Below are 27,866 nucleotides of genomic sequence, written 5' to 3' on the forward strand. Positions count from 1 at the left end.
GGGAGCCCTGGGAAACAGGGGCTGCTGGCAGAGCTGGCAGACAGGTCTTTGACTAAAGAGGTTTAGGATCCAGGTGCTTCTCACACCTTTCCCAGGTCTGCAAAGGCCCTGTTGTGGACTTTGGGTTTGTCACTGTCCCCTTTCTGCCTCAGTTTGTCTTGTTGGCACTGAGATCATAAACCTGCCCTGGCTGCAGTTGTGAAACACCTTCTGACCTCTGCACAGGCAGTGCCACAGACACGCCAGGGCACTGGGAGTGATTTCTGGAGACTTTTGCTTCAGAAGTCCCAGTTCTGCTTTCCAGCTCAGGTAAAAAACCATCCTCCTGGATTTGATGAGGATGCCCCAAGCCAGAGCTGGGACCATAAGCAAACCTGTGACCCCAACATGTGCCACAGAGCTGCACTGGATGGTACCCTTCGAGCCTCGGAATTAGAGGATCCCAAGGCCCTCAGTGTCTGTCCCCCAGGCTGCAGGGACAGGGGCAGCTCTGTGCCAGTGACTGAGGTGGATCCCCTGCAGCAGCTCCAGGGGTGCAGGGCAGCAGGACAGTGGGGCTCCTTCCTGCAGCACCGACCATGCAGGGCTCAGCCTGTTCCCCAGCCCAGGAGAGCAATCCTGTGCTGCTCACAGGCAGCTGGCTCAGAAAGCAAACTGCAGGGAGCAGTTTTCCCTTCCCCATTCAGCGCATCTTCACGAAGGCATGATGAGCATCACCCATGCAGAATGGCAGTGCCCCAGGCCAGCCCAGCCAGGGGTGTGCCCAGCAAAGGCTCCTTGGCAGAGCAGCCCTGAGATGCTGGGCAAGGGGCTTTCCCATTCCTCAGCTGCCTGACAGGGCTCTGTCTTGCTCAGACAAGGAAGGAGACCTCACTCCCCTCCTGCTCCTCCCTCCAGCCCCGATCAGGGGTGGAGCTGAGGCAGGGGGAGGCTCGGGCTTTGCTTTTCTCCCCTCAATCTACAGAGCAAACAGGACCATGCAATGTGCTAACAAACGTGCTTTATTTTACGTTTTCCACAATCATTAAAGATTTTGTTGAACATTGAGGATTTTTTTGTTTGTTTTTAAAACTCGATTGGTCAAAATTCCATGTTGAATTGGTTTTGGCCATTTTGGTTCAACCCCCCTCAAGTCCTCACCTGCCACTTGACCCCAGGGTGACCCCCATAGGGTAACCCCAATGGGGTAACCCCCTACAGCAGCAGCTGTGGCTGGTAAGCATCACCCTGCCAGCTCTCCCACCTGGCCCTGGGGGTTTTCAGCAGCACAGGAGCAGGGGGGATGCACTGGATCCCTACTCTGGGCCAGTTCATCTTGTCAGCTCCACCAGTTTACATCATCAGAGAAACCTGTCCCAGCACAGGGATCCAGTCACTCACCTACCCTAAACCAAGAACCAGACTGTTTATCTTTCAATCATCTATTTCAATGACTGATCGTTTAAATGCAGTATTTTAGATTCTTACAGAAAATAAAATAAAAAGAATCAGATAAAATGGTGATTAAAATCACAGTCAATTTGCAATGCTTTCATTGAAAGTACCCAAGCAATCTGATTTAAAAAGACGTTAAGAATCAAAGCCTATTTTTCAGAAATGTCAATAATATTCCAATGCAACTTGTCCACTGACCTGTGACTCAGCGGGCCATTTGTGAGTGAGTCAATCTCACAAACCTAAGACTGGCCACATTTACCAATGGTGAAACACCACCAATGTCCAAAGTTACGTCAGAAGTTAATTTGGTCCCAACCCCAGTCTGCGTTCTCGGTGCAAAGAACCGGGCAGCAGTCGCTGTCCCAGCTTTCCAAAACACTGGCCACGTTTGGAAACAAACTGGTGCCTTCCTGTTTCCAAAGCGTGGAGCAATGCACCGAGTCCTACCAGCACGTCTCCTGAATCCTCCCTTCACACACAGGGAGTCTTCATCCTCCATGAGGGAATCACTCCTGAGATGGCAACGAGGCCCCATCCTTTCCATCCTGCCAGAAACACCCGGCCACGCCGCCGTCCCCCCGGCCACCCCCTGACACACTCACTCACACTGGGTTGTGCATAAATAATCCAGTTGCCTCCACCCTGTTCCCAGGGCTGCTCTCCAAAATGAGGTAGGGTCTCAGAAGCCAGAGCAGCAAAGCTCTCCAGCTCTCATGGGGGGACAGGCAACTACCCAAAGACGCTCCCGTGCTTACGGGTTGTCCAGTTAACAACCACCTACGACAGAAGGACTCTGGGAGAGTCAGATTTGTACCTGCAGAAGGCGGGGAAAGATCTCCAGAGAAAATAACAAATGGATGTTGTGACACTGGCCAGTGTTCCTAAAAATAAAATGAAACCAGAAGGTCCCACACAGTGTGAGCAGCCACGTGGCTTTTCCTCCTGAGCATACTCTGACGATTCCAGTGCCCCAGTCCTAAGTGAGTGAGTCCTTCCCCCGGGGTGGCTTTGTTCATATTTTATTTAGTGCACTTAAAGTGACATTTTCTACAGCTGTCACAAGTGAGGTGGCATTTTCTGCATGGATGTTGGCCCAAGCAGGGAAGGTCCCCAGCTGGAAGATGCTCTTGGCCCATGTGTTCATAGCCAAGCTAAGAAGCAGAACTCCCATAAGATTCATGAGCAACCCAGTTCTTGCCTACAAAAGAAATACAAAGACAACTGTTGAGTTTAGACTGGACATCCACAGCATGTGAAGCATGAAGCTATTTGAATGTAAACACTATAAAAATGGGAGGCTTTATGGCTGTTAATATTAGCAACATCTTAAGCAGGCTTTAAGCCACAAAGGCCATCCTGCAGATGCTTACCCAGCTTTGATCCATCAAAAACATTCACATCTGTTCAGCCTTAGGAATGTGAACAGGAACTGGGACTAAGCCTAATTTTACTCATAAGCTTTATTTCACTGAGCTGGGGAACTTTTCTGCATCCAGAAACCTACAAAAGTTGAGCTGCTGAGACTGGATGAATGGGAGCAGGGTTTGGGAGAGGCTGAGCACATTCAAGACCACTTTTGTCACCATTTGGAACCATGGTGGCTCCAAATTTCACTGGGACAAACTTCATACAAGCACTTTCCATATTCCTGTGCCTTCAAACACTGATGAGAGCAATATCAGGCTTCGGTCTTCTCACTTCACTACACATTGAACTTTTAACAATCCAGAAAATCCCTTTTTTAAACACTCAGGCTGATTGTTTTCAACATTTTCTGTATCTAAGAAGAACTTACCATATCCTTGACCATCAAATGTCCAGAAGAAAATGCAATTGAGTTAGGAGGTGTTGAGACTGGCAGCATGAATGCATAGGAGCATCCTATAGTTCCTGGTATCATTAAATAGAGGGGATTTACTTTCAGACGAATGGCCTGGAAAACCAGAAAGGAACAGAAATAGCACCTTGGGGATTTGGAATCACAGAGAGATGAATCAAAGAATGCAAACAGCCAGTGCACTACAGGGAGCCCTGTCCCACACTCTGATAAATAATCATGTATCTCTCCAACAGTTTGAAGGATTCTTGTCCTTCAGTGTCCAGGTTGTGCTCCAGGCACTTGCTTTGTTCCTCCCAAGGATTTCAAAGTGCCTGAAGCCCAGGAACAGAACCACCCAGCACAGACCCGACACAAACCTGCCCACCCAAGGGGCAGGGCAAGGGGGGGGACTGGAGGAGAAGCTGGGCTTGCCATGGGGTGACCTTACCAGCTCTGCCAAGACAGGCAGGAAGATGATAATTGTGGCGGTGTTGCTGGCAAACTCCGTGAACAAGGCGATGACAGCCGTGATGAGGATGACAGCCACGGGCGGGGGCACCCCCTCCAAGGGGTGCAGGCGGCCTCCAATCCACACAGACAATCCAGACTCCTGCAGAAGGGGACAGCAAAAAGGAGAGTTGTCCTCCTGCAGCCCTGGTCCTCTCCTAGAACCGCAATAGCCCACGAGCCCCTCACGAGCCCCTCTGTGCGGTGTCCTCGGCGTGTCCAACAGCAAGCAGTGTGCAAGGAGTTGTAACCTCCTTAGTTACCTGCTGTGATTGTTGTCACTTGGGGTTGAGAAACGTGTCCTTTGAGTGGGGTGACTCCACTGACACAAGTTTCCCAGAGCCCAAAGAACCCCGAGTGACCCCATGATAAAACCCCACCCTGCTGGGCAGGACAATTTCCATGTGGCGTCTGTGGTGGGTCTCACCTCACAGCCCTTGGCCATGGCAAAGCCTCCTCCAAGCAGCAGGATGATGTTCCAGGGCACGGTCTCTTGGGCCTTTCTCCAGGTCAGCAAGGGCTGTGTCTCTGTGTTTGGTGCTGGACAAAGAGAAGAGCCCCGTGTCACACCCACCCAAAGCAGAGCATCAGTCACCAGCTGACAGCATGACATCACGAGCTTGACAGCAGCACTGAAGCTCACTAACCATGAGGTGCTGATAAAATATACATATGGAGCCTCTCGAGTTAGACAACTAAAAGATCATTTAACGTAGTATTATATCTTTAAAAAAAATAAATAAAAAAAAGAAAAAAGAAAAAAAGAAAATAAATTCTAGCATTTAAGTTTTCTTGAGGGAACATTTAATATCAGGCTAATTTTCTCCCTGTAACATAAACATTGTCTTCAACAGATGGGAGCCCGTGGAAGGAGGACATTTTCTGCCATTTGAATTACAAAGATGTTATTAATTTTCCACTTGTCGTTCAGCAGCCCATGAGTTTTTATAGCAGAGAGTTCATCTCCCCTGAAGGCCATCTCTTAATATGTGATGAAGTGAGCTCTGTCATATGGAAGGATGCACTAATGGGACTGTAATTTTCTGTTGAACAAGGGCACATATTTTATCCACAGGAGGCCTGATTAAACATCTTCCTGTGTATGGACAACACAACAAATGTGCATGACTCAGAGCAGACGGTATTTTGTTCCCACAGACTCCAGGCAATGCTCCATCATCCACAAAGGGCCTTCATCAGCTGCTTCTCCACATTAAGACCATCTCTTATTCCAAGAGGCTTGTGAATTAAAATTTTTATCTTGTTGCAGCTCAAGGGAACAGACACAAGATCTCAAAAGGCTTCTGGTACCAAAACCTCCTGGAGTCTGGGCTTTAGGAGTTTAAATTCTAAATCATTCTAGGAGCTGAGGAAGGGCACCTATTTCTGAGTATGGACAACCAGCCCAGATCTGCCCTCTCAGAGGTTCATGCTTCCCTCAAAGGACTTTTTTTGGGGAGTCTGCTACAGTCAGTCAACACTGAGTTCAGTTCACTTCACCCCACCATGGCATCATCCCTGACAGCTACATGAGCAATTGAGCCATTCCTGCCATCAGCAGCAGCAGGGCAATGACTGCTAAACCCCTGCTGGTACTTCAGAAAAAAAGCCTCTGTGGGATCAAATGGCACTTTCAAGTCACACAGCTCCAGACAGCCAGTGCTGCTGCTGCTGCAGACTGGTGCAGCTCCAAGGGGGATTATCCTGCCTCCTGCTCCATGCCTGCCCTGCCAGGACACAGGCAGGCACAGAGTCCCTGCCCAGAGGGGTCTCCTGCTCACCTTTCATGTCAAACCACCACCTGAAGGAAGGTTTTTGTGAAGGGAAGAAGAACAGGATAATCACAATGGTGATTCCTGTAACTGCATCCGAGATAAACCTGTCCAAAAGCAGCAGAGACACATGTAAGAAGCACAGGCCTGTAGAATTACAAACTTTATGAGAACAGGGATTTACCAAAGAAGATTACAAGTTTCCATCAGTTTGAACAATGCTCCTTGTTCACAGTTCTTTTCTTTTTTTTAATTCCACGTTGAGCTACATTTCTATGATGGGCCGTGAAACCCCTACAAAAGCTGCCCTACAAAAGCAAAAACCAAGATCTAATTCCCACCAAACTGATGGTCTGACTGTTCTGACTGCAGAGTCGTGAGGACAAGTTTCCTTGGTTCACTACAGGGAGGGACAGAGGCAGAGCCCAAACATTTATATGAGCTCTTTGCAAAATGCTCAAACTCTCAGACTCCACCCAGTAAAGAGCTTAAGTGTGTGTTACATTGCAAGGAGCTGTTAACTGGTGAGGGAAAAGGCTATAACTACTTTGTTGTATTCAGGAATCATTTACTAAACTGGATCTTTATTTGACAAACCCACAAAACTATGAAGGTTTCTTCTGTTAAGAAATAGCAACACCTTCTCTGAGCTTTAGCATTCCCCAGGTGCTGAATCCATTCATCTTCCCATGGCATGGATGTCACAGGGGACACGAGCTTGCCAAACAGGCAGGACATCACCCAGGGGTCAGCTCCTGCCATCTCTTTTCAGTTTCCAGACCTCCAGTGAGATCAGTGTATTGCATAAAGAATTCAGTATTTCATTGCAAATGTACCTATAAACAGCATTCCCAACATTAATCTCTAGGGATGGCCTCAGACAGACACATCCCAACTTCCCACTGGCTTCAGGTACCTCCTCTGGGAGACAGAAACAAAGTTGGCTCTGCCGTTTGATGCTCAGTTTAATTTATTGCAGGAATCCTGAGTAACAGGGTTAAGCAGTACAATCAGAAACCCAGGAATCTCAGTGACTTGGAAATGCTGTTGAAAAATGGGACAGTGGAATGGACATTAAGTCTTACCCTGGTGCAAACAAGCTTGCCCAACCTGGAATGAATTTGGGATCCCTGGAGAACAGCATGATGGCAAACATGCAGAAGAAGAAGAAAATTGCCTGTTCTGCAAACCTGAAACGAAAAGAAATGAGGTTAAAATGCTGATGTGCTAAAAGGGGTGGATCCAAGCTAGGACAAGCATCCAGCTCCAGTTGAAGCAGGTTGGGTGAGAAGGGAGGTTGGTTTTCTGAAAACAACCACAGTGAAACATTGGAATAGATGTTTAAAATCTCTCTGAGCACAGGGAGGGGCATATCAGCCATTGGGAAGAGGCAGCTTGTGCTGATTTTTAGTTATGGGGCTGCTAATCAAATTGGTAGAGCTCAGCTTAATGGACTTTCCCACTCCTAGATCTCAAAGTGGGACTTTGATTCTTTCAGAGACATTTTGCAGGCTGCTTGATAATGTACTGAGTGGAACAAACAAACCAATTTCTTTCATTTACAGCACAGGCACAGACAATCATCTTTGAAGAGCCACTCCATGTTCCACACAACAGCAATAATTACAGTGTCAATAGCACGACACAAACGTTGCTGAATCTCCACAGTATTGCCCTGAGTATGAAAATATTATTTTACAGATGGGGAAACACAGATCATTTAAGGATAAAACCTACAGTTTCAACAACCTTCACTAGCCCTGGCTGCCCAGAACATCAGTGGATGTTTGGACATATCCAGGGGCTGATTTCTAGATACTCAACTTTTCCTGCTTCCCTCCCTCTTTTTGGCATTTCTCCTAAGTCTAAAACTCATATTTCCTTCTGCTTTTCTCCAAAATATGATCCCCATCATTGCAATTTGCACCAGCTTTTCCTGTCTTCACCCAACTAACACAGTTGAAGGAATTATTCAGAAAAAATAAAGTATTCTGTGGCATGGGTGCGACTTCTTCCCGTATACTTTTAGATTTCTTAAAATATATCCACAATCCATATGATTCACATCCATCCTATGACTAACCAGCCTTTGGAGCAAATACCTCCTGCTTTGTAGGACAGATAGGCACAAACCTTGGAAATTCAGACTGTGCTGGTTAGCACCTAATGCACAGGGCTGGGTTTGCTCCTGGAGTAGAAAAATCACAAGCAGTAATTAAACAACCCAGCACGAATTCCCTCCATAACAAGAACGATGTTCTTGAGAAGATTTGAGTGCAAGCTGCTATTTGCAATTATTCAGGCTGGCGAAGGTGGGGAGGCTGCAGGATGCAAGAAGCAAACTCCAGCACCTCACAAATGGGCTGAGTGGAAACACAGGTATAATTTTCTTCTAAAAAACCCCATTCTCCCCAGTCCTCCACTCTCAAGACAGGATGTCTCCAAACCCGCTCAGTTTCTTTCTCATTTCCATCCCAACTTTGCAACTCACTTTGTTGGACCCAGTTTCTGGTAGTCCTCCTTTATCACTTCCTTGGCTCGGGCTTCTGCATCCACTCTTATATTTGACTTTTTTGTTTTCCAGCCCCTGCCGAGAAACACAGTTACATTTTTACATACCCCTGACACATGTGACACAGCAAATGCTGCATTTTCTACTGCAGCACATCCATGACTCAGTGTGCTCCTCCAGGACCTGCTCTGCAAGGTCCAAAGAGCTGCACATCTCTGGCAGCTCAGTTTGTGTTCAGATTATGAAGACTAACAGTGAAGGTCTCTGGTGAGATAAAGGCAATAAGGATTTTATACATCCTTTGTCTTTGCATTCATACAAAGGAGACCCTGCAGAGGTGAGGATGTTTCCTCTCATTAATATTCTGAACTGTTTCCTCCAGCCTGGGCTGTGATTGCCAGATGAAAGCCCCACCATTCCTCGTCTCTAGCAGTTTCCTACTTGGGCAGAATGACCAGGAGTAGGGTGACAGGGAAAATGAATCTGTCCCTTCATTTCTCAAGTCACTTGTAATTTCCTGGGTGATCCCAGGATGCTGCTGAGGACCAACAAAAATGTGAGGAATTTCTAAGTGGCCGGGAATGTTAATGTGCTCCTGGCTAAGCCTCTTAGCCCGGCTGCCCTGACTGCACACTCTGTTTGCTCCTTTGTAGCATGTGCATACAAGAGATACATTCAGACCTAGCCCTGCATCTCCCATCACATCCCCATGGCACTGAACCTGCTTTCTAACTCTGCCTGTGACCTTGATTAAACCTACAAACCCAATTTTCTGCATCACATGCATCTGCCCATCCCTGTGGTGCCTGCCCTTCCTTAATTCATTTACTGCTTCAAAGGGATATGGTGGCTGGAGCTTCTCTATGGATGATCATTCAGAAGCTCCTGCACCTCAGGTAGCTACACCTGCCCCTTCAGTGTCTTATTTTTTTTAGGGAGGGGGAGGGTGGGGTGTTATTAACAGCAGCCTCAGCTCAGCCAGCCCATACCTGAGCCTTTTAAAGCCTTTGGGATTCAAGCAAAGCCGAACCCGTGATGGAGCAGCATCCACCTGCCTGGACTGTGCTGCTCACAGACACCACAGGGAGAGTCCAGCCACTGTCCCCGAGTCCTCACAGCCAAAGCATCCCAGCAGGCTCCTGTGGAGCCTTGGCTGCACTTGTGGAGCTTTGCAGTGTCTCATCCACGTGCCCTGCCCCTGGGGAACGCTGGCCCAGCTATCCCAACACAGCCGGCTCTGCGCTGACAGGGACCAGCCAAACAAAACACCAAGCATCACGTTCTCCAAGCCCAAGAGCAACTCTGCATCCCACCAGGGGCTCTGGCCTCTTCCCTCACCTGATGGTGGGGGCTGTGGCAGGACAATGCCTCAACCCTCACCACAGGGCACGGGAGTTCAGGCTCCAACTCCACAAGCCCTGGGCATGTGATGTGGAGCAGAGCAGGTCTGAGCCAGCCCAGCACCCCATGGCAGCACACAGAGCCTCCTGAGAAGCCCCACCAGCAAGTTAAGGACCGGCCTTTGGCATCTTCTGGATTAAAACTTTCCCACTGATTTTTTTTTCCCCCCTACGTCTGAGACAGTGTAAATATTTGGACACCTGTCCTCTTCTCTCCTCCTCCCCAACCTCTCCCCATCATTTGCATTTGAAACTCAAAACAACAATTACAGACTTCTCTAAATGTTACAAATTCTGTATGGCCCCCGGAGGAAGCAAGGCTCTGTCTCTGTTCCTATCACACACGAGAGTGTGGAGGGGTAAAAAGGGCTCCACGTGAGCAGCGTGGCAATGCTGCAATTGTTTTAAGTCCTGTACACCAGGGGTTGCATGTATCCAGCAAAGATTTACTGGAAAAACATGTTATTCTCAGTTACAGATTAACACGTTGTTGTAAAATTAAGCCCTGTTGTGAAGTAATCTGTTCCAAACCCAAGTTTCTGCCCCAGGAACAAATCCTGGCTCTCCTATGTTCTAGGAGATTTTTGCTTCTTATTTCAGGGGAGCCAAGATTTCTTTCTGGTCTTCCAGCCTAGACCCTGCTTTTTCTTTCTCCAGTGAAAGTCTTCCACTGATCTCCACAGACCCAGGTCAGGCAGTAAAACAACCTTTAGAAATTGTATGTTTAACTAAATGAATATAATACATACTCTGTACATGTATGTATTTCAGTTGGATAAAGGTAATTATGAGATACCTTTAAAATTTTCATAATGTATATCAGCTTTTTAAAAGTAGATGACTTATAGGATGAGCATGCTGGAGTTCATTATGAAGTCCCCTCATTCCAGGAGATGATCCTGGGTGGTATCAGTAGATTTAGGATGGGAATCAGGATGAACATGTGTTTCACAATGCCAGTATAACCAGGCTACATACATGTATAGTGCATATCAACATACCTCAGGTTAATTCCTCCATACAGGATGGAGATCCATAGCCATCCCATGAGAAGAAAAATCAGCATTAAAGGAAATGCAAACATAAACCAAGAACCAAAGTTCACCACATCACATTCTGGAAAATAACTAAGCAAACGGGAAAAATCAAGTTAATGCAAGAAGGGAAAGCAACCCTTGCATTCATGGGTAAGCAAACATCTGAAATCAGCAGTGAAATATCCCACAAACCTGCCACTGTGTGTTTAAAATCTGTTGCTGTGTGTGCCTTAGGAGTTCCCTGGGCACCAGGAGATGTGGGAGCATCGTGTTGGGACAACCCCCCAGGAGACCCTGCCACCCCCACCTCACCCAGCCCCGCTGTGCCAGCCTGCAAGGAAAGATCTGCAAATCTGTCTCCAGATGGCCAGTGCTTTCCTGCTCCTGAGCAGCCAGGATTAAACCCTGCTACAGCAACTGCTGAAGAGCCTGAACATGAACCCCACAGGGATGCTGCATGTGCCCAGGAGAGGCTGTAGGTACTTATTTACACAGGCCAGCAAAGTTAACAACTATCTGTGGGCACTTAGGCTGGCACAAATCTCTCCTGTGCACAAAGGAGGAATCTTTTACGACTAAGAAAACAGGCCAGAAGTGGTGGGTTCATTATTTCTCTTTCTACCATAGAGCAGCAGCTATAATTGCTCACAAAACACTGCACAGCCTGCTTCATCAAAACAGTTAGCAGGTTAATTGCAGGCCTGGAGTCAAGTCCCATTAAATTCAGTGGGTTTAAGAGCATCAGTGAGGTGAAGCACATATGCTCTGGTTTGGCTGACAGCCTGCCTGGCTACACTGCAAACCTGCTTATTACAGCTAAGGCTGGTGCAACCACTCTCTGCTTTCATTTTCCAAAATGTTCTGGAACAGCACGGCTTTTCCAAACCAGCTCTCAGCACAGAAAGGAATGAAGAACATGCCTCTGTCTTCCAGGGTTTACAGAGCTCCCCAGGACAGCCTCCCATACCTCTTCAGCTGCCCCAGGAGGATGAGGTTTGGTGCAGTTCCCGTCAGCGTTGCCGTCCCTCCGATGCTGGCTGCATATGGGATTGAGATGAGGAAACCTTTCCATATATTTGTTTTGTATTCCTCCTCTTTCTTTAAGTCTGAGAGAGCATCGCTGGAAATCTCCTTCTCCTCCGACAGATCTTTGCTTTAAAATAGTCCAAAAGAGAATCCGGTGAAAGCCCTGGTTTAAATACAGTGCAACCACTTCAGAGCCTTGACAGAAGGAAAATTCCCAGTTTTTAGAAATCCAAGCTAACACTGTCCCCAAGGACACCTGAGCTGCGGAAGGGTCTGCTTGGTGAACCCCTACCTGGGACCAGGAGCCTTGCAGGGGGCAGAGCACCCTCAGCACCCCTCTGGAGGAGCTGAGGGTGCCTGTGCTGTGCCCAGCCCCTCAGCAACTTGTAACCCTGAGCATACAGTCCACAGGACTGCCAAAAGGACAAACACCTAACATTTGATAGCACTGAGAGGAAAGAAACATCTGTCCCCCTGTTCCTGAAAAGATGCTTTCTTCCCATCCTTGTTATCAAAGCAGGACCATCACCAGTGTGTAAATCCTGGGGGGGGGGCTACATCATAAACTTCAGACATTTGATGTTCCTGAGAAAACCAAGGCAAAAATCCCCAGCAGGAGACACCTCTGGCTACGATTTAGGAGTGGGTGAAAAAAAACCTCTGCAACGATTTGGACATGCAGAGGGATGCTGGACACACAGAGGAGGGTTTCTCTCATCAGGCTGCTAGTGACTGGGATGTTCTGTATAATCAAAACATTGCAATGACTGAATTTCACATTCCTAAAACTTGGTCTAGCTCGGGGGATAATCTCTCTCAACTCTCTAATACAAACTTTATAGTTAACTTACTCCTCAGTACTTGCCAGAAACTGCATCTCAGTTGGTACAGTGTAAAGTTTATTCTGCTGTAAAGATGCTGAAAAAGAAAGATGAGGACTTTAAAACAGTTCAAAGCATCTAGAAAATTCTCCTTGAACCAAACAGAGGGACAGAGGAAACAACTACCATTTTAGAGGAGGGGCTGTGCAAACGAAGGGTGAGCTCACACCAAGGGGATGGGGTCAGGAGCACCTGGCAGGGATGAACGAGCCCAACTCCTCCTGCCAGCACTCCAGTCCCACCACAGCACCAGCTCCTCCTCCAACACCCACAGGCACTTGGTCCCTTTACTACTTCTGCCACAGGTCAGGCTTTGGGATCTTCTAACACAGTCAGGAGTTTCAGGGCATCCCTTGTCAAGTCATGGCTTTGAGGTGGTTTTTTGGGGGGAGGATTAACTGTAGGTCGTTCTTAGGAAGAAACACTGTTGGGCCTGATGTGTCTGTAAGGCAGGTTCCCCAAGGTACAGCAGGAGCACTTCCTGTCACTGAGCTTCATTCCATGGGATGAGAATTTTGCCCCCTGCAGACATCCAGTGCAGTCCCCACAAAGCTGTGATTCCCTCTTTAAAGACAAGAGTGAGACACATTTGGGGGGTAGGTTTGGCACCAGGTCCTCCGAAAGCCACCCCAGCAGCAAGGACCATTCTGAGCCCATCACCCCCTCCACAATTGACAGTCCCCAGGCTGAGCCAGCCCCTGGCACAAGTTTAGGGCCACCCTGAGGCGACTGTGTTGCATACCCAGTTCCCAGGGATCCTTCTCCATACTCCACATGGGCTTTGCCTCACTGTCCTCCTTATTGCCAACCACAGGGAAAACAAGCAGGACTCAGGAGACCTTGAGGAAAGGGATATTTTGACCAGTATCCCCAATGCTCTCTGGCAGTAAACTGGGAGTTGCACACCACTCAACCACAGATAGACATGGGAGGACTCAGAAATCAAAAGCTGGAAATGCAATACAATCATTCTCTGATACCAGACCTGACATTAAGGCTCATGGCATTTGCAGTCATGGCTTGACCTCCTGAGGTTGGGAGGTATGCTATCAACCCCTGTTTTCCATGTTTCTCTCAGGACTGGAGCACAAGTTTTATCCATCTTCAGCCCAGGTGGTTCTTCCCCATCACCACTGGCTCTGCTGCCTTTCCTTGTGTTCTCTGTGTGTTTTGGGACCCAAGGTCTGTGTCCCTGGTACTGCCACCCCAACAGTCCCCAGATTTCCTTGCACCCCTCCTCAGCCTGAAACACCATCCTCTTCTACCCAACGTGCCCCAGAGACCCAAGGCAGGGCATGGAGAGCAGCCACGGTCAAAGTCTCTGGACGCACTCGCGCGTGTGCCAAAGGCACCGAGCTCAGTCCAGCTCAGTGAACCAAGAGTTTTTGCAGTGTCATGTTTTACACACTGTTAATTTACTGAATTGGAGTTAATTGGCTCGGGCACACACATGCTGAGCTTTCATCCCAACCTTGCCACGATGGAGGGATGTAATTAGAAGGATGAACATTAACCCGTGGTTGACTGTTGATCCCCCACTGCATTTAGCCCAAGGCCTCTTACACTCCTGTCCCAACTCAAGCCTAGTCTTGGCTGTGCAAAGACATATTTCATCCTACCTCAACGTTTTTCAATTCTTTCTTTTCCCTGCTAAGCCCAAACTCCCATCCCATCTGGCCAGGACCATCTGTGAGTTCTCTCTCAAGGAAGGTTTGCAAAGGTAACCATGCAAAGAAAAGCCAGGCACACTGCAGAGCTTTTCCTATGAAACTTGTAAAAAGGAATTGAAAATGATTACAAGTCCGTAAGTCAGAAGAGGTCAAGGATAACTGAGGTTGGACCTGGCTGTGCACACCTCTCACAGAGCAGGATGAGGATTCTTGTGGCCATTTCACCAAAATACCTTGTATACCTTAGAGGCAGAAACGCTCTTTGTAGATAATTTTAGTTTAATGACATATTTATTGTTTCCAAAAAGTTGAAAAGACCTGAGAAGAAATATTTCCACCCACCAAGGGGTGCAGGCAGCAGTAATGTGGCTGTGCCAGCACAGCCTGGGTCAGGCAGTCAGACCAGGCAGCAGTGTCAAAAAATGCACATTTCCCACCTGCCCCTTTAAAGACGTTTCCAGGTCTGTGATTCAGTTACACCTCAAGCACTGACTGAAGTTTGTGTTGAGTTTGAAGAAGATATTCTCTATGACAGGAAAAAAAAGGATGGAAATATTTTCTTGTGATTTTTACCTGGAGGTGTTTAAGGTGCTCAGAGAAATGAAATATTGCCAGTGATGGGTTAGTGGGCAGAAGAAGGAGACAGGTCAGGCTCACCAGCACAGCAGCTCCCAGCTTGTCAAAAACCTATCACTGGAGATGTCAGAGAGAATTGCAGGGAATCTATAACCCACCTCGAAAAGGAAAATTAGAGAAGCTGAAAAAAAGCCTGTTGGTGTTCAATTTCTAACCCTGCTTCAATCAAACAGAACCAGCGGGGACTTCAGCCACCCAAGCTCACCAACTGCCCTCTTGCACCAGTGGCCAATCGTGCCAAAATGAAACATTACAGTCAGTTTTAGCTGTCAACAACACAAGCATGTAAGATTTTCTGGTCTGTAACATGGTTGAGCACAGCTATAAGTGACTGAAAGCTTGAGATTCATCAGGAAAAAAGTGTGACCAACTGATCAGAGATCACTCTAATTCTGGCACTGTGTGCATAAGCAAGGCCCTACACAAAACTGGTTTCATATCCTTGTTGAGATTTCTTCAGCAAATCAAATGCTTTTACATGACACATATTCTTTAATATATTTTTAATTATTATATTTAGCCACACAAGTGTTTTTTAATCGCCTGGACTCTACTACAGGGTTATGAAACCAAGCTGATTTGCAAACTGACCTTATCATATGCCATTGTACAAGTTGTCTTCCACATACAGCCCTCTGAGCAAATGTCTTTTTTGGAACACAGATTATAATTCAGTTGGATTATAAGAACTTAGTGTAACTATGAAACAAGGATACCTTTTTTTTCAAATGCTTGTTCCTTACACTCAACAAGGTTTCATCTGGTCTGTGGAAAAAAAATCCTAACTGCAACATCCCTGACTTTTAAAAGTCCCTACCTTAAAAAGAAATACATCGTCATGCCATGCCATGATATTTGCAAAGCATCACTTTATTCATTCTTCTGCCTGAGTGCCTCTGCCTTTGCCTTTTCTGGCTTCTCTCACCACTGCAAGTGTTGTGAGCCAAGGATGTTAATTCTCTGCTTGACATTGTCTAGGACAAGGGGGCATCTTCCTTCCCTGTGTTCCCAAACTCTACTGCATTTACAGTCACAGCTACACAGTCAAATAATTTCAGAGGTTGGGGTCAAGAGGGTTAAAAGCAGACTGACAAAACACAGTGCTTCTACAGAACAGGAAATCAGAGCAAGAGAGTCAGTGGGGCTGATTTTAATAGATGTGAACAGTCAAAAATTCATAAAGTAAATGTGATAAAGCAACCTGGAGTGCAAGTATCTCATGATTGCTAGATGTTAATGATGAATGATTAATTATAACTTTATTAGAGTGTGCATGTTTGAGTCTTCTTCTGGGGACTCATTTATCTGCCTTAGGACTCAGTGGGAACCAAAAAGCCATTGCTTTTAAATCATAGAGGCAGATGAATTACTCATTAGTGCAAGGAGAAGCTGTGACTATTGCTCCAGCTATCAGCAACAGATGCCAAGAGGACTTCAGGACTTCATTTATGGCTTGCTGTTTCTCATCACTGTCTGCCAGAAGCCCAAACTTCTGGTAAATGAGAGGGCTGGAGGAAGCCCTTACCTGACCACATACCCTTAACCCACGGCCTGCTCGGGAACGACACCAAAGGGTAGCATCAAGATGGAAAACCCAAAAAGAATTTAATAAACAGGTATTAACCCTACCTACAGCCCTCCCTGGCCCCAGCCATCCCCTCAGCAATGCACCCCTACAAATCCCACCAGCACTGTGCCACAGAGCTGCATTTAACCCATGCCAGCTGCAGGGTTGTGGAGCAGCTGGGCTGGGCATCACCACTCCTTGGTTTTCCAGGCAACCCATAAGCATTTCCTCCTGCAGGACGTGAGGAAGGGGCAGGATAAAAGGGAGTTTTATGCCAATACCCCTCCACTGTGGGAATAGTGTGCACGAAAGTGGGACCAGCACCGAGACTGAGCTGCAAATTGAGGAACATGGTACTTGTGCCAGTGAGGTCAATAAAATGGGGAGTATTTGATGGCAACAGGGCAGACCTCAGCTGGCTTATACTACTGCCCTGTCTCAATTACCTTGGTTTTCTTCATTGTCCCTGTTCATATCCTTAGATGTGTCTTTGTCCCCAAAGAGGCTTTTTAAAATTGCATTTGCAATTGGAAGCATCATAGCAGTGGAGGCAGTATTACTTAACCACATGGACAGGAAAGACGTTGTCAACATCATCCCTAAAATTAGTCTGGAAGAGAGAAAAAAGGGAAAAGCTGAACATCTGCAGTTTGGCAAGTTCGCTGACACATTACAGCTTTAGGAGGAAAAGCTCATGAGCAGGGATGACAAAACCAATAGCAAAAAGGACTTCTGAGACTGTCAGAGCACAGTCATGGGGCTGAACCAAACGACTCTCCCTGTGCTCCACGGCCTCTGAGCAAAGGCAAACAGCTGAACAAGAAAAGAGGAGTGTGGACATCCCCCAGTGTGGGAGACCCTTGCATCAGGGACCAGCAGAGCAGCTTCCTGAGCTCCTGCAGCTCCCATCCCCCATGGAGATCCCCCTGCTCCCGTAGTCACCTGGCTGGCTGGACTCCCACCAGCATGAGGACCCGGAGCGCAATCCTGCGGTGTAAATTCCACTCCTCAATGGCTGAGGCCATGATCAAGCCACTGAGGAAGAGGAAATTGGTGTCTAAAAAGTATTGTGGGCAAACTTTGTTAGATGGGAGGATCCCCAGGAAGGGAAAGAGGACGATGGGCAGCAGAGCCGTCACGGCCAAGGGCAGCGCCTCCGTGCACCAGTACAGGGCCATCAGCAGGATCACGTAGAGACATCTTCCTTCCTGCAAAAGGAGGGGGGGAAAAGTGAGGTGTGGCATTACAGAGGCACCTCATCACTTAGAGACACTTAGACAAGCAAAATGCACCAGTTACTCCTTCAAGGATGTAGTATTCCTCCCGAATCATTTCCATCAGGTACAACATTTTCCCCCCTGGATTGTGTAGGCATTCAGGACTTGCATTGACTCCCTGAGATCGCATCAAAACCCAGATCCTCCTTGATTACCTGAGCTTCCCCTGTGCTGCAGGGTGGCAGTGCACAGGGGCATTGACCAAGGAAGCTCTGGAGAGCCATGTTGAGTTGGGGTCTAATCCCCAGCAGGCACTGCTGATGACATCCTTAGGTGTCCCACTATCTGCCCCATGCCTGCTCTGCATGGCCATGGACAAACCGCCCCGGGAGATGCACGTTCCCCCACATCTGCAACAGGCAGCACACAGAAAGGTTCCTTCTCTTGGATCGGAGCCTCCCAGGAGATCTGTGAGAAACCATTCCATGGCAACCCATCCCGGCCCCGGTGGGAATCGGTAAATCAAGCGGTGTCACAGCGCTTCCTGAGGGCAGGGAGCTCGCCCTGCCCGGCACAGACCAAGGCTGGCACAGCCCCAGTGCCCCCAGGCCACAGTGGGAACCCAGCCCGGGAGGCACAGACTCGACCCAAGCCATTGCCCAAAATAACGAGCCGGGGAAGGAAGTCCGGGAAGCGGCCCCAAATCCAGGAGGGGAGAGCTCAGCACGGAGCTGGGGCTGAACAGGGACATTGTCAGTGCCCGTGTGGCAGGGTGCCCTCAGCGCTATAAATAACGGCTGGGAATCCTTCGGAAGCCACAGAACTATTTATTTTATCACTTTGCCAGCTTGCTGAACAGGTTGAATTGCTACTCAAAGGCACCTCTGTCCCTCTGCTGGGACCTTCCTGCCCTGGACCGGGTCTGGGCTTCTGCGAGGGAGAGGATGGCTCTGCTCCCTGCCATGGCTGGGGACTGTGGGGAGCTGAGTTTTGGGGACAACGTGGTCTCAGCACAGCCACCACCTGCCTGACCACCTGTGAACAGCCCACTGCAGGCCTGGGCTGAACGGGGTCAAAACCAATACGGATTTGTCCTTCAATACATCTGCAGTCAGGGCGTGAAAAGTGGCCAAAATGACAGAATCTGTCATTTGCTTTCAGCACTCGGGCTTTGCATTTACAAGTGGTTCTGCCAGTACTGCTCCAGCACTTCAGTGCACGTGGAAACGTGAACTGAGTGTAACTTGATTTTTTTTTTCTCCATACATTAATTATGGTGGTGCCAAAGCTGCACACAAAGTTCCCAAGATCTAAAGATTTCAAGACCGCTTTCAGACCTGATTTTAGATCGCAGTAAAATGACACATTGGACAGTGTGAAGTAAAATCCTCAGGCTCCCAGCTCAGCCCTGGCAGCTTCACTTCCCCCAAACCAGCAGGGCCAGGGCAGCCAACCTGGCAGAGCTAAACTTTGCAAAAATAAGGGATCATGTTTTAAAGTGTTTGCACACTAGATTAGTGATTTCATCCCTGTGGCAACTGGTAATTCCTCTTTACTCTGGTTCTTTTTATACACCAAAGAAATAGCTTTGCTCTCATTAAGCCCTTTTCCATTTGATCTCTTTAAGGGCTGTATAAATAGGAGTTTTTTTCTCCCACTGGCAAAATATGCTTCCGTTTCCTGGAAGGAAAGTTGCACCAAAGTCAACTTCAAAATAAAGACACTTTGCTTCTTACAGGGGTAGAGCAACTGAAAATATTTAATGACACCTTGATACAAGAGCATATCAGTGAAGGCTTTAATTGACATTATGAAACACATGAAGCACAATTTAGAAAACTAATTATAAATAATGGATATTTATTCTCTAGTGTATGGAAAATGTTCTGGAAAACACTGCAATGAAACACAGCATGAATCTAATAACTCATCTTCACTGGAAGATCAAAAGCCAAGGGGTAAAACTGAAACAGGGCAGAAAGAACTGCTACTAGGAGGGTTTCCCTGAATTTCTGAAGCCTGTATGGATCATCAGCAGACCACTTGAAGAAAGCTGCAGTGCTGTTTCTCCAATTTATTCTGCTCCAAAAGATGACAAATTGCATATGCAAAAAACAAATTTTTAATTTAAAATAGGGCCATTGTCAAACAAAAAATGAACTTCAGAATAACTTTGATTTGGACCAAGAACTCCCAAAATAAAAAAAAAAACAACAAAAAAGTAAAGCCATGAATAAAATTGAACCAAACTCCGTAAGAAATCGAAAGTTTTTTGCTTTCAAGATATTTTGCAGATGTTAATTAATTAATGCCCCCAGTGCCCAGCGTGTTTGTTTAGTACACAGGTAATAAATGCTAACAAATGTCAGGAGAATGGTCCTTTAGGGGTTTGGGCACAGCTGCCCCAGGATGAGCTGAGCTGCAGCTGCTGCTGTGAGTGGCACCATCACCCCCACACCATCTTTATCCTTCCAGCCCTCAGCTGCATCCCTCTCATGCTCCTTCTACTTCTCTCATCTCCCTGAAGCTTTGAATTTATTTTTTTTTTCAACAGTTAGTTTATCAAAGTTCAGGGGGGGAAGAAATGGTGGCACACACACGAACTTTAAAATGGGTCTTGTGATTGGGTTAATTTTATAACCATTTAATGATTGCCAGGGAAGTGCTGATGGCTCTGGACTGCAGCAGCCCCTCTTCCTGTTGCTCAAGAGCCTTGGGATTGACCTCTGCCCCTCCAGACACAGATCCTGTCTTTGCTACACTGAAAGCACTGGGGATTTTCCACACTGGGGGACCTGCTGAGCCGTGGCAGAGGAAGCCAAGCCACGAGGTGATCTCCTGTGGGCAGGAGAGCTGGAGCTCTCCGGGAAGGGCAGGTGAGGTGCCCAGGGAAAGGAGGCTCTGGCAGGGAATGTAGGTCAGATAAGGCGAGCTGGCTCACCCAGGCATAGCACCAGGACATGCATGGGCCACCAGGCCCCTCTGCCAGCCAGCAGGATCCTGAGCTGGACCTCGTTCTCCATCAGACCCAGTGCCCACAGCTGCCCCACCAGGCAGGCTCAGCGCTCAGAGGAGCCCTGTGGGTCATCACAGCCTCAGCATCCCCACCCAGGCTCGCCCAGCACCCCCTGACCAGGCAAAGGAGCAGCAAACAGGGCTCCTCCAGGACCTTGATCCCAATACCAAGAGAGAGTTTGGATGAACTGGAGCTTTTCAAGCTCTTTGGTCCCACCACTACCACAGAGGACCGTTCTACCTGCACCGTACAGAACTGCCTGGTGCAGAGATTAGCGAGTGTTCTCAAGTCACAGCTGGGACTGTGCTAGTGGCCCCCTCGCTCCCACTGCCTGCTCTCCAGTGGGATGGATGTGTGAATCTGAGCTCTGCCAACCCAGCTCCTGTAAACATTATGTAATCTGGACCTAACCCAAGCCCTGTTTGCCAGCCTAGCTGCCAGTGGAGTCGTTTCGCTCCCACTGGCTACTTCCAGAGTGGCTAGAAAGGGGCCAGTAACACAAGGCCACAAGCTGCAGGAGCTTCAGGGCACCTGTTTTGCTCTGCTAAAATTACATAAAGCTTATTAAACACTTTTATTTGAACTTCTCGAAGTATTTTTTAGTTTATAAAAAAAAAAGGAGAATTTTGTCTATTTTAAAACAAGACAGCTGAAGCTCAGATAAAGTGGGCAAATTGAGTGTGTGGCAAAAAGTCACTGCCCCAGAAAATATCAGGCAGTCCAGCTGCTGTGTTCAACTAATTACATGTTGAACATATTACACATGTTCAGATATGATATCTTTTTGGAGCCTACTTCCCAACAGGGAGCTACAAATCAGCCATGGTCAGCATTCCTGGTGATGTCCATCCACCCTGGGGCTTGTAGAAATGCACCCAGTTTATTGGTTCACAGAACCTCTTTAGGCTAGCTCTTAGGAAATTATTGTATAAAGCTACTTAAACCTGTAGATTTTAAAGTAGCCAGGGTTGGGCATATGTACTTCAGCTTCTCTCAGGTCACTGTCACAGTAAAAACATTTCATTGTCAGTCAACTTCTCATGCTAAAGGGCTGCACTATGAGTGCTTTGCTGAGTGCAGAACAAAGATGATTCACTGAATATGGTTTTTTCTGCATCTGGCAGTAGATTACCATGGGTTGGATTCCTTTGTACCACACCATTCTGCTCATCACCCTCAACACCCTGTCCAGGGTGTTCTTCCTCAATTCTTCCTTTCCACAGAATTATAGAATCGTTGAGGTTGGAAAAGACCCTTATGATTGTTGAGTCCAACCACTGCAGATGCATGCAGGAGTCAGGTAAGTTCTGTGGTCCTCAGCATCCAATTAATGTTGGCTCTTGTCCACTTCCCTTTCTCCCCACCCAAGTTCATTGCTGCTTTCACATCCTCCTTGTGCTGCCTTGCTCTTCTCCAGGCTTGCCCTCCCTCCAAACTGAAGCTCACAGTGTGTGTGACAAAAGGCAGTCACCCCACTTTCAGTTATCACCCCTCTTTCCCCACTGAAGTTCTTCCTCTCAGCTTCTAGCTGACCACTGGCTCCAGTTTTGTGCAACTGGTCTCTCCAAATCACCAAGCACATACAGAGCAGAGGTGGGCTCTGCGTATGAAATGTGTAATCAGGCTGCAATCGCCTGGCTCTCCTGCCAGGCTGCTCCCTACGCTGCTCCCTGCCTGCCTGTGCTCCTGCTGTGCTCTCCAGCCCAGGATCCAGTTGCACTCCACCTCACAGGACACCCCACTCCCACCTGCCTACATTTGCATCCCCCCTCTCCCCACGGAGCCGCCCTTCACAGTCTTTGCTTGCCCGTGCAAGCAGTGTAATTTTTCTTCTGGAAGTTCCTAAAGTCTCCTTGTTCTGACCAGGAGGACTCATTACATCCAAGTTAATTTTAAATTGCTCTATGGCCACCAAGGAAGTCAAGTCTGTTCTCTGAAGGCACTGGGCCCTATTTGCCTGCTCAGAGCTCCTTTTAGCAGATTTGGCTGCCTCAGCTGTTACCAAGCCAAGAGGCCATAGACATTGAGTTCATTAGAAGCTGTTGGAACAAGCTCTTTGCACAGCTCATTAAAAGTGCCCCCCATGCCCCTTCCAGCAGAACAGTTCCTCCAGCCCCTCCTGCCCTGCTCCAGGCTCTTTGCAATCATTCACAGCCCTCTGAGCAGGGGGGGTCGCAGGCACTTCCACTCACGGGACAAATATTCAGCCATTTCAGCAGCAGCCAGAGCGGGAGGTGACACACAGACCCTCGTGCAGAGAAGGCTCCACACAGAGCATTTCCTTCTGCTGTTTGATGTGGCACACACACAGAGGCCACTGTGCCAGCCAGGGTTTGGGGAGCGCACCCTGAGGTCTTGGCAGACCCACCCGCAAAGCAGAAATTTCATTTTGCTATGTGAGAGAAAGGAGGCTGCAGAAAAAAAGCGCTTATGCAAGTCTCTCTGCCCACAACTGCAACCTACAAAGGGCATCAAATAAAAACAAGGGCAATTAACATCACATCAGCACCGGTGCCAGCCCTGTCACCGTCCCTCTGTGAAGGGACTCACACAGAGATCTGGAGAACAACCACTGCAAGGGGAAAGCCAGCCAGAGCTTTAATTGCAGCTTGCAGATGTGAATGCTGGAGTCCATCTGCAGTAAGCAAAACCAGAATTAATGGATGATTATTTTTCAAAGGAGTTTTTTGTCCAGGGAGAGATGTCACCTGGGTGCAGGTTTCACTGGAAGACCCAGTTCTCCCACACCATGGGGTGTCACTCAAAAGGACACACTAATGCAAGAAGCCACATCCTATTTGTGGTTCTCTGTTATTCCAGCTTCAAGTCAAGATTTCTTGATCTCCAGATCCAAAACACTGCCCTTGAATCCAAAGCTCAGCTGCCTTTTCATGGTGGCAATCCCTCGGGGAATGAAAATTGCTGAGCATCCCAGTGGGGAGAAGAGAAATGGTGGCACGACATGGGAATATACTTTAACATCCCCAGAGCAGGAGAGTACTGTGGAGGTGCCTGTAAGATACCTTTTCACAAGGGAAACCTCACTGCTTCTCATCTCCCACCAGCCTCTGTCGCACCCTGCAAGGCAGCACAGCGACCATCCCAGCAGGAACACGGGGTTCTCCAGCCCGCCCAACTCCCCCGTGTTTCAGATGTGTGAGCATTTCACAGCACCACGGTTGTTACGGTGACCTCACCTCACCCAGCAGCTCCTCCTGCCCCAGCCTGCTTCCCCTGGACGCCCTGGCCTGGGCCAGGCTCCCAGTGACACCAGCAGCAGCCCAGCCAGTGGAGCACCTGGAGCAGCTCTTGGCAGCGCTAGGCTGGCCTCGAGCCCCGCGCTGGGACAAACCTCCTGACTCGGGGGGCGCAGCCCAGGGCACGCGGCTCCCATCACGCGCCAGGAGAACGTCCACACTCTCCCGGCCCTGCTCCCCTGCCTGCTGACCCCCCTCGGTGTTTTCACACTGTGGTTAAAAGCGTAACCTGCTCCTTCCTCTCCCGCAGCCCCCCTCGGGCTCGGGCTGTGGATGGAGGGTCAAGCAAGCTCCAGACGTCAGAACTTAATCCCTTGTTGATGCAACAGCAAGTTTCCTTTCTTGCTGAACAAGTGAGAGAGTTTAGTGTTGAAACTGTGGATGAATCATTGACCCCTGCATATGAACAGATACAACTGTGTCCAGCTGCTCACAGCTACAGGTTCACCCCTACTCCAGACTCTGGGATAGCTTGTGGAAGTTGAAGCTGGACTTGCTTGAGACATGGTTAACACCCAAGGGAGCATGGGAGTTAGACAGGAACCAGCACAGGTCCAGAGAGTCTCACTGCTCCACCTGTAATGCATTTAGTGTCCATGGGCAATAAAGAACAGATCCCTGAGGGAGTGGCAGAGCAGCCAACCCTGCCAAGGTCTCCTTCCTTGGCCACAGCTGCCCCACTGCTTTGCCACCCCCTCAGCTGCAAACATTTCCCCTGTCCCAATACCATTTTTTCCTTTGATAAAACAGCATGGATCAGACTGGATTGTGCATGAGGTCCTCCCTGGATCACACCCCAGAGCTCATGGTAGGAACAGAGCAGGTGTGAACAGCACTAGCAGTGATGTTTTCTTCTCTACATGTGGAGAAATCCCTTTCCTGAACACCCAAGTCTTTCCACAGCCTGTGTGACACTCTACACTCCTGTCAATACACAGAGCACTTAGATCTTCCCCCAGCATCGGGTTCATCTGTGATTTGTTCTCAGAGTTAGCCCCTGCACGGGCCAGACACAAGCCTGCACTGTATGATCAGTGCATCTCCTCACCCTCTAACCATATCTCACAATTTTACAGTTGCCAAAGTCAAATAAGATACCATTAAATACACTTGACGTCATTTGTTCAGTTACTGTAAAAGAAATGTAATTATCTATCCACTTACGAATTGGCAAAGTAATTAATTACCTCTTGTGCAATGTGCTTTCTGCTCTTTGAGGCAGACATTTAATACAGTCCTATTCAGAACTCGGCCAATAATGTAAAATAGAAAAACAAAGGGAGATTAAACCCAAGGGAATTTCTCTTTTAATATATGGTGTCATTAAGTAAAGCACGATCATTCCAAATTATTTTTTAATTTTGGAGGTTTATTTTGTATCTCAGTTGAAAACGTTTCACCTGACAAATGCTGTAGAGACTCAGTGCCAACTTGGTATCCTTACAGCTCCTGAACTACCCTGTATTCACTAAGTACTAATCAGTACTTATTTTCTGATGTAAACAAAGTCATTCTCAAATGGATCTGAGTCAGAAGGTAAGAGTGAAATCCTGCCTGCACTGAAGTCAGTGGCACAAGATTCCACAGTGACTTCACTGTCCCGTGGACTTCCACACAAGGCTCAGAGGCTCCTGGTGCACAAGGGCTGTGTACATGGGACAGCTGCAAAAATCCTTCAGCCTGCAGAGTTTTGCAACAGGTTGCTTAATGTGCAGCCTTGCACACATGCTAAAGTACAAACCTTAACAGGAGAACCATCTTTCCATGCCTGCAAAAAACCCTCAAATATCTCCCTCACAAAACCTTTCCGGATACGGCACCGAAGGTCCCCCAAGAACCACCCAGAGGGGTGCAGGTGGCACTCCTGGCTCCCTGGCATTCCCCAGCCCTGCAGCACAGGCACCCTTCCCCAGCTCTGCAGGTCCCTCTGCCCCTGCCCAGACCTCTGCCTGGTGCCATTCCCACCCCCAAGGGGATGGGACAGCGATGCCAGGCAGTCTCAGAGTGCCAGGCACTTACCTTCTACCCCAGCTCTGCCAGCCCCTCTCCAGGGGGTGCTGGCCATAGACCCGCCTCTCCTCACTTTCCCCAGCTGCCATCTGGGCACCACCAATAAAAACTTCAACAAGGCAGCAGGGGACCAGCAAGCGATACTAGTTAGTGCCACTGAGCTTGAGCTGGCGCTGAACCCCAAGTTCGTTCCACCTGCCAGTGTCTGTATGAGCAACAAACAGCTCACATTATCTATCCCTTCTTGCCCCTAAAAAGCTGAAGTAACCGCAGGATGCCCCCTCCATTCGCACTCTGAGGTGGTGCGGGAGGGTGAGGAGCTGTAGCAGCCCCCAGGCTTTGCGGTCCCCTCCCTCCTCCGGCAAACCCTGGCAGGCAGGAGGGTGACCCTCTCTCGAGCCGAGGCAAGGGGTGGCACAGAGCACCCAGGCTGTGTCTCCGGTCCCCAGGGCTGAGCTCCACGGGGTGTAACGCTGGGGCACACACTTGGTCCGTGTCCCGAGCCAGCGCCCCCAGTTTGTGCTCCTGGTCCGGGGCCCCGTTTGGTGCCCCCTATCCATCAGTGCATCCCACTCGGTGTCCCTGGTCAGCGCATCCCACTCGGTGCCCCCTGCCCGCCTTGCCGCGGGTGTCCCAAGCCCGCAGTGCCCACCCAGGCTCCCCGGCCGATGCCCTCCCTCCCCGCGGGTGCGGTACCTTGGCGGGCAGGCTGAGCAGGATGGGCACCAGCGCCAGGGGCGCGCAGAGCAGCACCACGAACCGCCGCACGCTCCACGCCTTCTTCACCAGCGCTCCCAGCGCCGCCATCCCGCGCCCATCACGGCGCCCGCCGCCGCGCACCCGCTTTATCCCCCGGGAACGGCCGGGGCGGAGCCCCCTCCCGAGGGGAGGGACCCCCGCCGCCCTTCCCCGTCCCGGGAGGGGCCCCCGCACCGCCCCACCGCAGTTCGCCCCGCTACACCGGCCCCCATCCCCGACACCCCCTCTTTATATGGCCCTTTTATCCCACCCTTTTGCCCATCTCAACAGTTTCCCAGCCTTTTTTTCCTTTCTTTCTTTTTTTTTTTTTTCATTAAAAATAAGCGAACACAACCAAACAAAAGGTCAGCGGTGCGGAGCGGGATGGAGCCATGGGAAATAGCGGAAAAGCAGGAGGCAAAGCCTTGGCTCACACAAGTGTGAGCCCCAGCAAGCAAGCGAGGAGCATATGATTATCCCCTGGGTGTCCTATCAGAGTGGACCTTAAGGATGCTTCAATCACGAGTCGAAAAGAAAACACAAAACCTGCCTGATTTGAACTCTGAGGGCAGGTTTTCCTGCCAGCTCTGCCCTGTGTTGGGGTCATAGGAAAGGAAATGTGGAGTAGATGGGACAGGACAGGATCTCCTCTCCTGGAGCACGGCGAATCCAAGAAAACACTGAGGAGGTTGCTGGTCTCCACCTGGCTGCAGGGAATAGAAAACATCCCAGGAGACAGAGCTGCTGCACTATCAAGATGAGCAAGGGATCAAAGTCAAGGGAGCTGGGTTTTCTCTCTGTTTTTTGCATCTCCTGGATTCTCACAACTGGAGGCTCAGTGAAGCTGGGTCGTGAGGAGAAAAGTGGGAAAGCAAAACAATATCCTTATTACTTCACCAACATCCTTTGAGTACTTTCAATATTTGAGTGCTTTCGTATTGAAATCTTGGGTAAATTGGCCCTGTATATATGAAAGATGTATAGAACTCACCTTCAGCAGAAAAACTCTTCCCTTTCACAATCAATCAGCTCTCTGAAGAGTTGCTACTCCTTGATCCTGCTTCCTAGAGCATCAAGGAAGTTGGAGTCAAATGTATCGGACAAAAAAGCAGACCCCAGAAGGGTCTGTCCACTTTATGCAAGCGGTGGATCAGTGGCACAGAGGGGACAAGACATTAAGAGAGGAAGAGTGTGGTGTTACAACCAGCATAAGACAGGACTGTGCCCTTGTCTGAGTGGATTCTTCTCTGTGTTTGGATCCGTTCTCCTCCCTTTCCTTAACGGCACACATATAATTTTGCACAAATAGCAACAAACCAGTTAATCCCCACAGCCACCCCGGGCAGGGGCTGAAGGGTGAGGGC

At 48.8% G+C, this 27,866-nt stretch overlaps 1 protein-coding gene across 1 annotated transcript; it reads right to left on the reverse strand.

Annotated features, from left to right (window-relative positions):
* Positions 1–983: 983 nt before the first annotated feature.
* SLC13A3 (solute carrier family 13 member 3) lies at positions 984–26,628 on the reverse strand. The gene is made up of 13 exons (XM_050313758.1): positions 26,461–26,628; positions 17,207–17,472; positions 16,711–16,874; positions 12,362–12,428; positions 11,452–11,637; positions 10,449–10,574; positions 8,027–8,122; positions 6,621–6,725; positions 5,545–5,642; positions 4,191–4,303; positions 3,705–3,866; positions 3,233–3,370; positions 984–2,635 (listed from the first exon to the last, which is right to left on the reverse strand). Exons 1-13 carry the CDS (start codon positions 26,569–26,571, stop codon positions 2,450–2,452), a joined length of 1,818 nt encoding a protein of 605 aa, XP_050169715.1. The 5' UTR covers positions 26,572–26,628; the 3' UTR covers positions 984–2,449.
* Positions 26,629–27,866: the final 1,238 nt, after the last annotated feature.

This window comes from Myiozetetes cayanensis, unplaced genomic scaffold (genome assembly GCF_022539395.1).
Source record: "Myiozetetes cayanensis isolate MyiCay16 unplaced genomic scaffold, myiCay2020 scf19, whole genome shotgun sequence".
Lineage (NCBI taxonomy): Eukaryota > Metazoa > Chordata > Aves > Passeriformes > Tyrannidae > Myiozetetes > Myiozetetes cayanensis.

Bases quoted from the DNA above. Each gene is read 5' to 3' on its own strand.
- SLC13A3 (XM_050313758.1), bottom strand. From the start codon at position 26,571: ATGGCGGCGCTGGGAGCGCTGGTGAAGAAGGCGTGGAGCGTGCGGCGG. The intron at 17,473-26,460 runs GTACCGCACCCG...CTCCTTTTGCAG, and splicing joins TGCTCAGCCTGCCCGCCAAG to GAAGGAAGATGTCTCTACGT. The intron at 6,726-8,026 runs GTGAGTTGCAAA...TTTTCGTTTCAG, and splicing joins CAGAAACTGGGTCCAACAAA to GTTTGCAGAACAGGCAATTT.